Raw genomic sequence first — 11,661 nt, forward strand, 5'->3', positions numbered from 1 at the left:
AGGTAGTGCCAATGGGTGCCCGAGCGTGTCTTCTGGGCTTTCAAATTGGAAAAAAGGAGGGTGGCAATACTGGTACTGTGGTACATGAATTATAGCATTAGAAGACCATCTTAAGTTGCGTCATATTTTTGAACGGATTTTGTGGTTTGAACGCGCTTCAGAAAGAACTCTTTCAGGGTCCTACACAGCTTCTATAAGAGCTCTTCTCCGTGAGGCTGTTTGATATATAGCTCAAGCTCCTCGACCTCTACATATCATTTCGCTCATTCCTTCTTGCTCTCCCTTAGCCAATTAATTCCCAATTTAAGCTCATAAAATGGGACACTCGCGTCTCATTTGTGCACAACTCCTTTGTTCTTGTCTTCCTGTGGCTGCCCTCCTCTTGTCGTGCGTCGTTGTCATCGTTTCTGCTACTAACGATACAGACAAGCTTACACTGCTTGCATTCAAGGCGAGAATAACTAGTGACCCATTTGGGTCGCTTAACTCGTGGAACGATAGCACCGACTTCTGCCGATGGTATGGAGTTAAGTGTGGTCGTCGACACCACAGAGTCATTGTACTGAACCTCCATTCCCAAAGAATCTCAGGATCCATCTCACCTCACATTGGGAACCTCAGCTTCTTGAGGGAATTGAGGCTCCAAAACAATAGCTTTGGCCTTGAAATCCCTTCACAAATTGGCCGACTACGTCGGCTCCAATTCTTGAATTTATCCAGTAATTCACTGACGGGCGAGATTCCCAGGAATATATCAGGTTGCTCAAACCTTGTAATTTTTTACCTCGAGTCCAACCGATTGGTTGGAGGAATTCCATTGGAGCTGGGCTCCTTGTCAAATCTTCGAAAGGTTGGTGTTGCTATTAACCAATTAACCGATAGAATCCCTTCATCTATAGGCAACTTATCATCTCTAGAGTGGATTCATTGTTCGCGAAATGGTTTGAGTGGGAATATTCCTCAATCTCTAGGTCGACTAACCAATCTACAATGGCTCGCCTTTGGAGGCAACAGGCTTTCAGGTACCATTCCGTCTTCGGTTTTCAACTTGTCTTCACTGGTTCTAATGGACGTTTGTGTGAACCAAATCTGCGGCAATCTTCCTGAAGATATAGGAGCCACTCTCCCAAACCTTCAAATATTTAGCATTTTTCAAAACCAGTTCACTGGATCAATTCCTTTGTCCATATCCAATTCCACAAATCTAATAAAGCTCCAACTTTCACACAATGAGCTCTCCGGGAAAGTTCCTTCGTTGGCGAATCTCCATAACCTTCAGAGGGTTACCTTGCACACTAATTATCTCGGGAGTGGAGGGTCCGATGCAGATGATCTGAGCTTCCTTTGCTCACTAACAAATGCCCCTAACTTAGTGGCCTTGGTGGCGCATCACAATAGATTGGGTGGAACACTTCCTGTATGCATTGGTAATTTTTCCACTACTTTAGAATTCCTAGTACTGTATCATAACTCGATATCGGGTGAGATTCCGAGAGGGGTTGGTAATCTTGTGAACTTGCGCAGATTACAAATAAATAACAACTTTCTTTCAGGTCCGATACCATCAGATTTAGGAAACCTTTCGAATCTTGCAGCATTGACCTTGTCAGGCAACAATCTATCTGGCATAATCCCATCCTCTTTGCAAAATTTGCAGAGTCTGATCTATTTATATCTTGCCGAAAATAACTTCGAAGGGCTGATTCCTTCATACCTAGAAAAGTATCAAAGCTTGGTAGATCTAGATCTTTCCAGTAACCATCTTAGTGGTCCACCTATATTCCCCATGAATGGAAGCCTCCTCTATTTGAATTTGTCCTTGAACCATCTGAGTAGAGTCCTTCCAATGGAAATTGGCAACTTGAAACATTTGGACACATTGGATGTCTCAGGAAATATTCTAGAAGGTGAAATCCCAAGTAGTATAGGCAATTGTGATGGACTGAGAGTACTACGATTGGGAGATAACCTCTTCCATGGATCCATTGCTCAACCAATTAGCTCATTAAGAAGCATTGAGGAGTTAGATCTTTCCAACAACAGTTTCTATGGTGAAATTCCAAAGTTCTTAGAGGCATTTCAGTTTTTGGAAAAGCTGGATTTATCTTACAATCATTTGGAAGGCCCACTGCCAACTCAAGGAGTTTTTAGGAATGTGAGTGCGACTTTCGTCGCCGGAAATGAAAAGCTTTGTGGAGGAATGCCTGAATTTGAGCTCCCTAAGTGCGTCTCTCAAAACTCCAAAAATAGAGGACGAGTCCATAAGTTGAAACTCACCATCATCATTGTTTTTGGTCTTCTTGGAGTACTTCTTGTTGTTGCTTCCCTATCCCTATGTTGGTTGAAGCAGAAAAGAAGTGAGCCAACTTCAAGCTCCTTAGATGATTCATTATTGAATCTGTCTTATGGAACTCTTCTAAAAGTAACAGATGGTTTTTCTTCGACTAATCTAATTGGCATTGGAAGTTTTGGGTCCGTCTACAAGGGGTTCCTCCCGGAGAATGGAAATGTCATTGCAGTGAAGGTGCTTGATTTAACGCAATATGGCGCTCTCAAGAGCTTCAAAGCAGAATGCGAGGCTTTAAAACGCATAAAACACCGAAATCTTCTAAAAGTCTTGATGGCATGCTCGGGCATTGATTATAAGGGTGATGAGTTTAAGGCTTTAGTTTACGAGTTCATGGTAAATAGCAGCCTAGAAGAGTGGCTACACCCAAATCTAGCTCCAAATGATGCAGATGGGCGCTCGAAGAAATTGAGTCTCGTCCAAAGGATAAACATTTCCATTGATGTTGCTTCGGCATTAGATTATCTCCATAATCAATGTGAAAGCCCAATAATTCATTGTGATCTAAAGCCAAGCAATGTCCTTCTAGATGCTGAATTGGTTGGACACGTTGGTGACTTTGGGTTGGCTAAGATTGTCCACAAGTCAATGTCTGACACTAGAGCAAACACGAGTTCTGCTGGTTTAAGGGGAACAATTGGTTATGCAGCTCCAGGTAAACATCTCTCTCACACACTCTCCACCCCCAAAAGCTTTAACACCCTGTGATTATTAACTTATCCTTCAAGAGACTAATGCCTTTTGTTTTATCAATTCTTAAATAAATTGTTTCGTGTATTAAAAAGGTTCTTGTATTTGACATTTCTTACGCCACGGCATATGCAAACCGCAGAATATGCTACAGGAAGCCAGGTTTCAAGAGAAGGTGATGTCTATAGTTACGGCATCTTCTTATTGGAGATGTTCACGGGATTAAGTCCCACTAGCAACATATTCAGAGATAATTCGAATCTTTATAATTACGTTGCTGAATCTCTACCCCAACAAGCTATGGAGATTACCGATCCCGTGTTGCTTCACGAAGGAGAGAGCCATAACGGTTCCCAGGATTTGCTTCACGAAAGATACCGCATATTTCAAGAGAGTTTGGAAACGATATACCATATTGGACTTGCTTGCTCTGTGGAGGAGCCTAGAAGGCGTATGAGCATCGACAAAGTTGCAACCCAGCTACACTTGATTAGGCAGAATTGCAGCTTCTTTACCTAGAGGGATGAGACACGAAAGGCTGACACCGAAAGCAACAAGTTCTTAGTTTCCTAGAATGAATCTTTTTAGTGCTATTCGAGTATGAAAAAGGAAAAAAATGAATGTCCGACTTTCCTAACTTCCTAGTAAATCTAAGAAAGGATTGTCCCCCGCATTCCTATTTTAAAAGATTAGCCATCGATTCTCGCTTTGTAACATTTTTGGGCTGAATAACATTTTTTGATTCCCATTAAATTTTGTTTGTCCCCACATTTTTATGTGTGACTCGTGAGAATTCTAATAAACGCACATATTTTCAGCCCTGCTATCACATAGGTAAGATTCTCCGCAGGATCAAATAGATAAACTAAGATACTACAAAACAGAGATTCAAATGAACATCTTACTTTTCGATTTTAGAGCGATTCGCGAATGTTGAACCAGCCTATTGAAAAAACGAAGAAAAAAAAGAACCCCGAACTTGGAAAGTTTTCGGCATTGGAATCACGGGTTCATCGTTCGATCATTTGTACATTTGAACTTGTGATTCAACTTCCAATCTAGGGCGTGACAAGCACGATAACAATAATTCACCGTACTACAAATCGAACAGCGATGAAACTCATAGAGATCGAGTCTCAGGGCGACTGTATCCCACATGTGAGCACATCCTAAGCCCTTCCTCTAACATGCTTCAACCCAGTTCAAGCCACTCTTACAAAAGCCTATTGACCAGGTGCAACTCCGGTGCAGGCACATGACACTCGAAATCGCTAAGAAGAGCAAAGGCTAGAGCTCATAACTGTAAATCTACATGCGAGTGCCAATTTTCAATATCACCATAATTGCAAGTCAAAATCAGTTATAGCTCTCAAAGATTGGCTAGGATCAATAGTTGTCGTCCCTTAGCTATGTCACGATGCAAGCCGTAACCATCTTGAAGGCAATGTCCCAATTCACGAAGTGCGTCGATATGGCCAAGGGAGGCAAGTCGGAGCGCATAGGGCCACCCTGGCCGCAAGATCATTGCGATTCCTTGGTTGGCCGCTGCCGTTGAATTGGATTAGGGCCAGTGAGAACAACGAGGTTGCGTGAGATTGTATAGCGGCCTTTGCCATCAAGGACAGCCAGCACGCTCTTTTTCTCAAGCAATAGAATCGGATCTACAACGAAGGTTTAAGAAAGAAAGCTGGACATGCATTTTTTCTCCAAATATCACATCGACACTTAGTCTATCATGATGTTAAATATACAGTAGCCGTGAACAAAATAATTTCCTTTTTCCAATTCTAATTTTTTCTCCAAATATCATATCAATATCTTTTTCTCAAGCAATAGATGGCAATGGATTTTATATGACTGTAGCGTCCCTTCGATTAACAATTCTAATTTTTAGGTTAATTTTCAAACATTACATTAAAGCAAAAACTTGTTTTAGTCATGACCCCAAGCAGTGGTTTGCATCGGAGGTGAAATACTAGAGCTTGAAGTTATGGGATTTGGTTGGTCTTGTTGCCAACCGCTTATATAATTCCTACTCTGTTTTCGTTTCCGGTCCTTGATGTCCACGAGCTAGTCAATTGTGCAGAAGCAACAGTAACTCCTCTTGTTGACATCACAATTAAAAAAATTGAGTTAATTCATCAACTTGCGAGGTCAACTAGTACAGACGACAAGGCAAGAATTTGAATGAAATCCATGGCATTAGTAGCTAAAATAACCAAATGGCTTGGCATTTTTCGTTTATTTTAATCTCCTATGGTTCATAATGTTTGTCATGTGGACAGTATAGGGAAAGGAGGAGAAATAGTTTATGCAACTCTTTCTTGAGGACTTCCTGACCTCGTTGTATTTGGAAGGTATTCCGCTCAATATGGTCACAGAGTATGGATGTTACAATGAAGCAGCTGGTTGTTTGGTTGGGCAGTGGCCTCTACAATTCGACTCAATCTCCATTTCTCATGACTTTTTTTGCTTCCTTTTTTCTTACTTTTCCTCTTGTTGATGAAACTTCCTCTAGAGCGATTCGTCCATCCAGTTCAGTATCATATTACTACGCTAGTTAGTAGTTAAAACTTCCAAATATCCAACGTTCTGGCTGCTGTCTTTTCCTGTTCATACACAAGCATCTAACTCAATCTTGTATCCTGTCCACAGGCGCACTTCACGAGCTGTGATATTCCCTGTTAAAAGGAGATAAACAAATGATTCCGGCCATGCAATTATACAAGGTTACCAAGGAAAATATCTGAACAGAAGGTTGCGTTACATAATTATTCATTTGAGTTAAGACAGCATATATGGAAAACGACAGAGATTGAATATAGGATGAAATCCTATCTGATGGGTACACTCCCCCAGTTAACAGCAAATTGTTCAAACAGGAGATTGTTGACAACCCATTTCACGTTTAAAACAAAAAAGGAAAATCAGGGTTTTGGAATAGTTTTACCCTCAGTTTCTCGATTTGATTCTGCAGAGACTGCAGAACTCGGTTTCCCCAACAATATCAGCTAAAAGAGCTTTGTGTTCCTTCTCCAAGGTCTCTACATCCATTACCCTTAGCTCTCCCTGCATTGAACCACAGAAAACAACAGATGTTGAGACATAAATACAACCAAGTACAATCAATAAAAAGTCCTGGACCTGCACTTTAAGGATCCATTTTAGAAGCAAGTTCAGCAGATAAGCCGAACCGCATTAATAGAACTTCAAGTTGCCTTTGTCTGTAATAATTCGTTTCATTGAAATAAAATGCAGATATTCCACATAGGTATTGCATGAAATATTAAGTATTGAGGTGATCGAGTATAATCCGTACTTGACAACACCTATTGTCTTGATACACACCTGGAACTCATCTGACTTGCTTTTCATTTGCTCAATTCCCAGCTTCATCTGCAATAAGAGGAGTTGCACGAGCACCATTAGTGTTCATGGAGAAAGATGATGAGCTGCAAATTGAGGATATTAACTCCTAGCGTTTAGTTGCCTCTAAACAACCGCTTCTATATTTCATCATTACAATAATGGCTTCTATTGTCCAAGTGATAAAAATTATACATCACTCTCATGGCACAAGGCAAAATTAACAGATGTAGATGGAAGCATAAATACAAAATCAAAACAATAGCCCCTTGTAGGTATCAGTTATAGAGATGAGGCATGCCATTTAAATGGAGGCTGCTCTATGGCAGTTTCCTGCTAGATTATAAAATTGAAATGGAACATGCTTCATTCAGGACCACAAGTTGGCATGCTCTATTCTATAGTGCTTATCTCTCAAGATGAGCGTTGTAGTGCATATCAACACATATCCGCCCTTACCTTTGATAATGAGGTAAAAATCATTTTAACAAGGGAAATGAAATCAACACATTGTGAAAATTAGATGTGGACTACTTAGCTGCAGAATTTTCTGCTGCTAGCTTAGCTTTTGTTCTTTGTATTGCGTCAAGTTTTGCTTTGGCAGAATCCACACTAAAGATCAGTTCCTCGCTTGGTTCATTGTTCTGTCAGATCAGGCATTTAAGTAACTACTCTGTTCAATGAATATAATTCTGTTGGTTTTAGTTTTTCATCTGTAAGTACCACCTTATCAGTAAGCAGGTGATTGGAAAGTTTGCCTCTTTTTGCAAAGGTATCAGCATTAGATATCAAAAGTAAACCGTAATGGAAGTTTTGTAACACATAACCTTACGATGCCCTCAGTACGGGGAGCATGGCTCCTAATTGTATCTTCTTACTGGCGCTTACATGCAGGTGATAAGTTTTCTTGGTGTAGATCCTGCCTTACGTTGATACATCAGATTACGATGACAAGATGAAGCAACGAATGGCCCAACAACACCGAGGACTAGACTAGTAATGTGGCTTTAATGATGGACACAGTTGAGTAATTGACTACCTCTGCTTTACTAGGTACATTGACAGTGCTCCAGCCAAAAATAAGGAAAGGTTGACAGAGACTCAGCAATTATTAAAGGGAATTGACGAACTTGTCTCAATGGTATATTTGTCAAACTAAACTCATACCAATGTAAAGAAAAATGAAACCATTCTTGTTTTAAGTGTATAGCCAATGATGATCTATGCTGAAGAAATAGGTGTCATGCTGTGATAAAGCACAATGGATCACAATATTGATGTTGAAAATGCACATGTTGAGATCTGGGTTAGATGCTTTTTAATCAAGGGCATATTGTCTCCCTAATGTAAACACTACTCGTTCCCCATTGATTTAATAAATTATTTTACTCTAAAAAAGCATTGAAAAAAATATTGTAATGAATTAAGGTCAAACTCATGCATGCATTTTCTGATTGATAATGAACAGATTATTTACTTTGTAATAAAAAGTATAGTACAATTTTTTATCAGCAACGCAGAAGAAAATTAATACGTTTTCTGGGAACCAGAGTGGATAGATGGAAGAGAGTGCTCTGTAGTCCAATTGATTCATCATTTCATGTCACGATCTGAGATCCTCTTCATGGTGGAGGATCTTAAGTAGAGTATTTACATTGAAGAAAGTGGTCTGTTGTCCAATTGATTCATCGTTTCATGTAATGATCTGAGATCCTCTTCATGGTGGAGGTTTTTAACTAGAGTGAATACACGGAAGAAAGTGCTATGTAGTCCAATTGATTCTTCATTTATTAATGTCATGATCTGAGATCCTCTTCATGGTGGAGGATCTTGGGGTCTCTTCACTCATCTTGATTTCACATGTATGAACCCATTCACTCATATCGATTTATCATTGCTGACTAGTTTAATTGAATAGTCGGTGGGTGTCATGCCCGGAACCGCTGAGCACGCGAACATCCCAAAATGATCGATAAATTTGCGACATCTCAGGATGCGTCGCCGACCCATTCTTTTTATCTTTTAATTAAACGCAAGCAGAAGCATTTGATATAAACAACACCCAGTCAATCATAACAAATATAATAGGGATAGCACGAACACCACAACATCAAACCAAACACTTCAATTACAAATTTGCTGTTAACCCTAGGAAGTTTAGTGATTACAAGCCCTTACACCGGCAACTTCCAGCCAACCAACAAAACCAACAGTGGGTCAAGGTTAACCTAAGCTTCACTAAAACCAAGCCAATCTCTCATCTCCAAAGGGACCCTAAACCGAGCATGACGGTTCTCCATATCACGGGCCTGAAAAATATTAATCAACAATGGGGTGAGATATAAATATCCCAACAAGTTAACAACCTAATCCTCAATTAGGATGCTAATTCGTCTCGAAAGCAATCTAAACATGTAACATTATATCGATGATAGATCAATAGCAAAGCAAACCTTGCTTTGCCTTAACTATAAATATAGTCCAGCAATCAACCCCAAAGACCAATATTAAAGCCATCAAATTACTCGCAGGCATCCTTACCTCGCCTTGGCACATCCCTGATACATATATCAATGCCATACATGTGCAAGTCATAACATCACTCTCAGACTGTGCATTAGCACTCATGCATTTTGCACACGCGGCATCTCAAGAATATTGTGGCATCCCATACTACCATGCTATTCTCGAGACCATAATTCCAGATTATTACAACCCCTTGGGCCACGGCCGCCACAAGGGTTGGTGGCCTTCCGGCATGATTGGGCATCGTCCCGCCCCATTGGGCATGACAACATCTAGAACCCCCGCCTAGACAGCATTCCATAAAGGAGGATCGGTTCGGCCTTAACCGCAAGTCAGCATCCGGACCCCTGTCGGGCATCCGATAAACATTGGGCATCGTCCCTAAACTCCCGTTGGGTGATGGTTTCAATTAAGTGACCACTCAAGCACACGAACACTCAAGCCAATTTTATCTGTCATCAATTAGCCTAGTGTAGAAGAATTCGTGCTCAAATAACAAATTCAGAAAATCTTTACAATTAAAATTCCGGTGAAATAATCATATGTGGTCATGTACTTAAAATCAACCCGCCAAACTTTGCACACTTTTATTTTAAAACCCCATTTAGCACATAAAACATGGTGTCCAAACATGACGCCTCAAAGTTTGCCATTTTCTTGTAAATAAAACCTTCTTTTAAAATAGCATTTAAAACTTATGATTTGGGCAATCAACATCATGGCATAATAAGCTCAAACAATATGAATTATGCATAAATTCATCCAATAAATCAAGTACAAAACCCATAAAAATCATCACTTATCGCCCTATTGCGATAGCCTATCAACCTTAAACCAATAGCTTATCGCCTACTTAGTGATAGCTTATTGCTGATTTTCCGATAGCTTATTGCTTATTTTCCGATAGCTTATCATCAATTTCTCGATAGCTTATCATCCCTTCCATGATAGCTTATCACCTATTCTTGATAACCTATCGAGTCCACTTATCACCTATCGCGATAACCTATCAAGTCTACTTATCACCTATTGCAATAACCTATTGAGTTCACTTGTCACCTATCGCGATAACCTATCAGCTAAACCATACTAACTATTATTAGCCTTAATCTAAACCACCCCTATACACAATTAACAGTCTAATCAAAGATTAGGAAGTTAACTCACGGTTTTACAGAGATGACGAGCTAACGGTGACGGCGGCGTGATGGTGATGAGAACGTGGAGCTCACGGTTCAAATAGTGGCACCACAGGAGCGGCAATAGCTTGAGCTCATGGCCAAGGAAGCTTGGTGGCTTGGTGGTGGTCTACCAGTGATGGTGGCTCACGGCTTGAGGGACGGCGAATGGTAAGGCAACACGGTACAATGACGTAGGGCAGCAAACTAAGAGAGAAAGAGAGAGGAATGGGTATGAGATGAGAGAGAGGGATGAAGGAAAATTCGTCCAAAGGGAAGGGTAGAGAGAGAAAGTGAGAGAATTGAGGGAAAAAGAGGAAAACTTGGGGAAGAAGTTGGCCTATTAATGTCCCTTGACTTGAAGTCCTAACTTGGGGAGCAAGAGCACATCTTGGCCCTCCATTCCAACTTGGGGAGTAAGGGTAGATCTCAACCACACCATTGCCTAAACTTGAGGAGCACACCATTGACTAAACTTGGGGAAGACACAATTGGCGAGAGTGAATTATGTTTGTATTTTAAATATGCATAATGATTGCTCGATCCGCTTAGAAGAAATATATTACTCACTGGGCCGTGGTAGCTTATTCTTTTCTTCTTATCATGTTTTTCAGGTGCCTTAGTTAGTGATCAATAGAGCAAGAGCATTATGATGGGAACCATTGGGAGCTAGATATTTGGGGTATAGTTTGATGCTGCATCTTTACGGAAAGAACGACTGTGTTACTCCCTCATCCATATAGGATTTGGGGTGTGACAGAATTATTGCCCTATTTATGCTCTTAAAAATGGGACATTCATGTCTCAATTGTGCATAGCTTTGTTGTTCTTGGCTTTGTTTCGTTGTTGATCTTGTGCCATGCTTCAATGTAGCCAATTCTGCTACTAACAATACAGACAGGTTTGCATTGCTGGCATTCAAGGCTAAGATAACTAATGACGCTTTCGGGCAGCTTAACTCATGGAATGATAGCACTGACTTTTGTTGATGGCATGGGGTTATGTGCGATCATCGACGCCACAGAGTCATGGTATTAGACCTCCCTTCCCAAGGACTCTTGGGATCCATTTCACCCTACATTGAGAATTTTAGGGATAAGTATACTAATGGTGCCATAAGTTGTATACGACGCTCACTTTGGTGCCAAAAGTTTCCGTTGGATCACTGCCAAAAAATTTGAAAAACGCTCACTTTGGTGCCAACGCCAACAAAATTGGCCGGAAATCCGACGTGGCCTTTTTTTTTAATCAATTTTTGAAGCCGACGTGGCTTGTTGGAGATTTGAGTCAGCATCCAAACACCAAAACGACACCGTTTGGCATCTTTCCCCCAACTTTGAAACTCTAATCCCCAAATTGAGAGAGAGGGAAGGCTTGTCTTCGTGTCTTCTTCTTCCTCGAAGACCCACACTAGCAACTGCACCAGCACGGCACCGGCAACAGCATTGGCAGCACACCAGCAACGACATCAGCAACGCACCAGCAGCAGCAGCGCACCAGCAGCCCCTTCGACCCATCTTCTTCCTCCTCCTCCTCCGCCCTCGCCTTCAATTT

General features: G+C 40.9%; 1 protein-coding gene and 1 pseudogene across 1 annotated transcript; one reads left to right on the forward strand and one right to left on the reverse strand.

Moving 5' to 3' along the window:
- Nucleotides 1-316: 316 nt before the first annotated feature.
- Nucleotides 317-3,709, forward strand: LOC104442994 (probable LRR receptor-like serine/threonine-protein kinase At3g47570). Its single transcript, XM_039314680.1, has 2 exons — nucleotides 317-3,002; nucleotides 3,180-3,709. Exons 1-2 carry the CDS (start codon nucleotides 317-319, stop codon nucleotides 3,554-3,556), a joined length of 3,063 nt encoding a protein of 1,020 aa, XP_039170614.1. The 3' UTR covers nucleotides 3,557-3,709.
- Nucleotides 3,710-4,039: 330 nt separating this feature from the next.
- LOC120294531 lies at nucleotides 4,040-6,463 on the reverse strand (annotated as a pseudogene).
- Nucleotides 6,464-11,661: the final 5,198 nt, after the last annotated feature.

Source organism: Eucalyptus grandis, chromosome 6, assembly GCF_016545825.1.
Source record: "Eucalyptus grandis isolate ANBG69807.140 chromosome 6, ASM1654582v1, whole genome shotgun sequence".
In the NCBI taxonomy this organism is placed as follows: Eukaryota; Viridiplantae; Streptophyta; class Magnoliopsida; order Myrtales; family Myrtaceae; genus Eucalyptus; species Eucalyptus grandis.

Coding starts and splice junctions, on each gene's coding strand:
- LOC104442994 (XM_039314680.1), top strand. CDS start 317: ATGGGACACTCGCGTCTCATTTGTGCACAACTCCTTTGTTCTTGTCTT. Junction 3,003..3,179: donor AATTGGTTATGCAGCTCCAG/GTAAACATCTCT, acceptor TGCAAACCGCAG/AATATGCTACAGGAAGCCAG.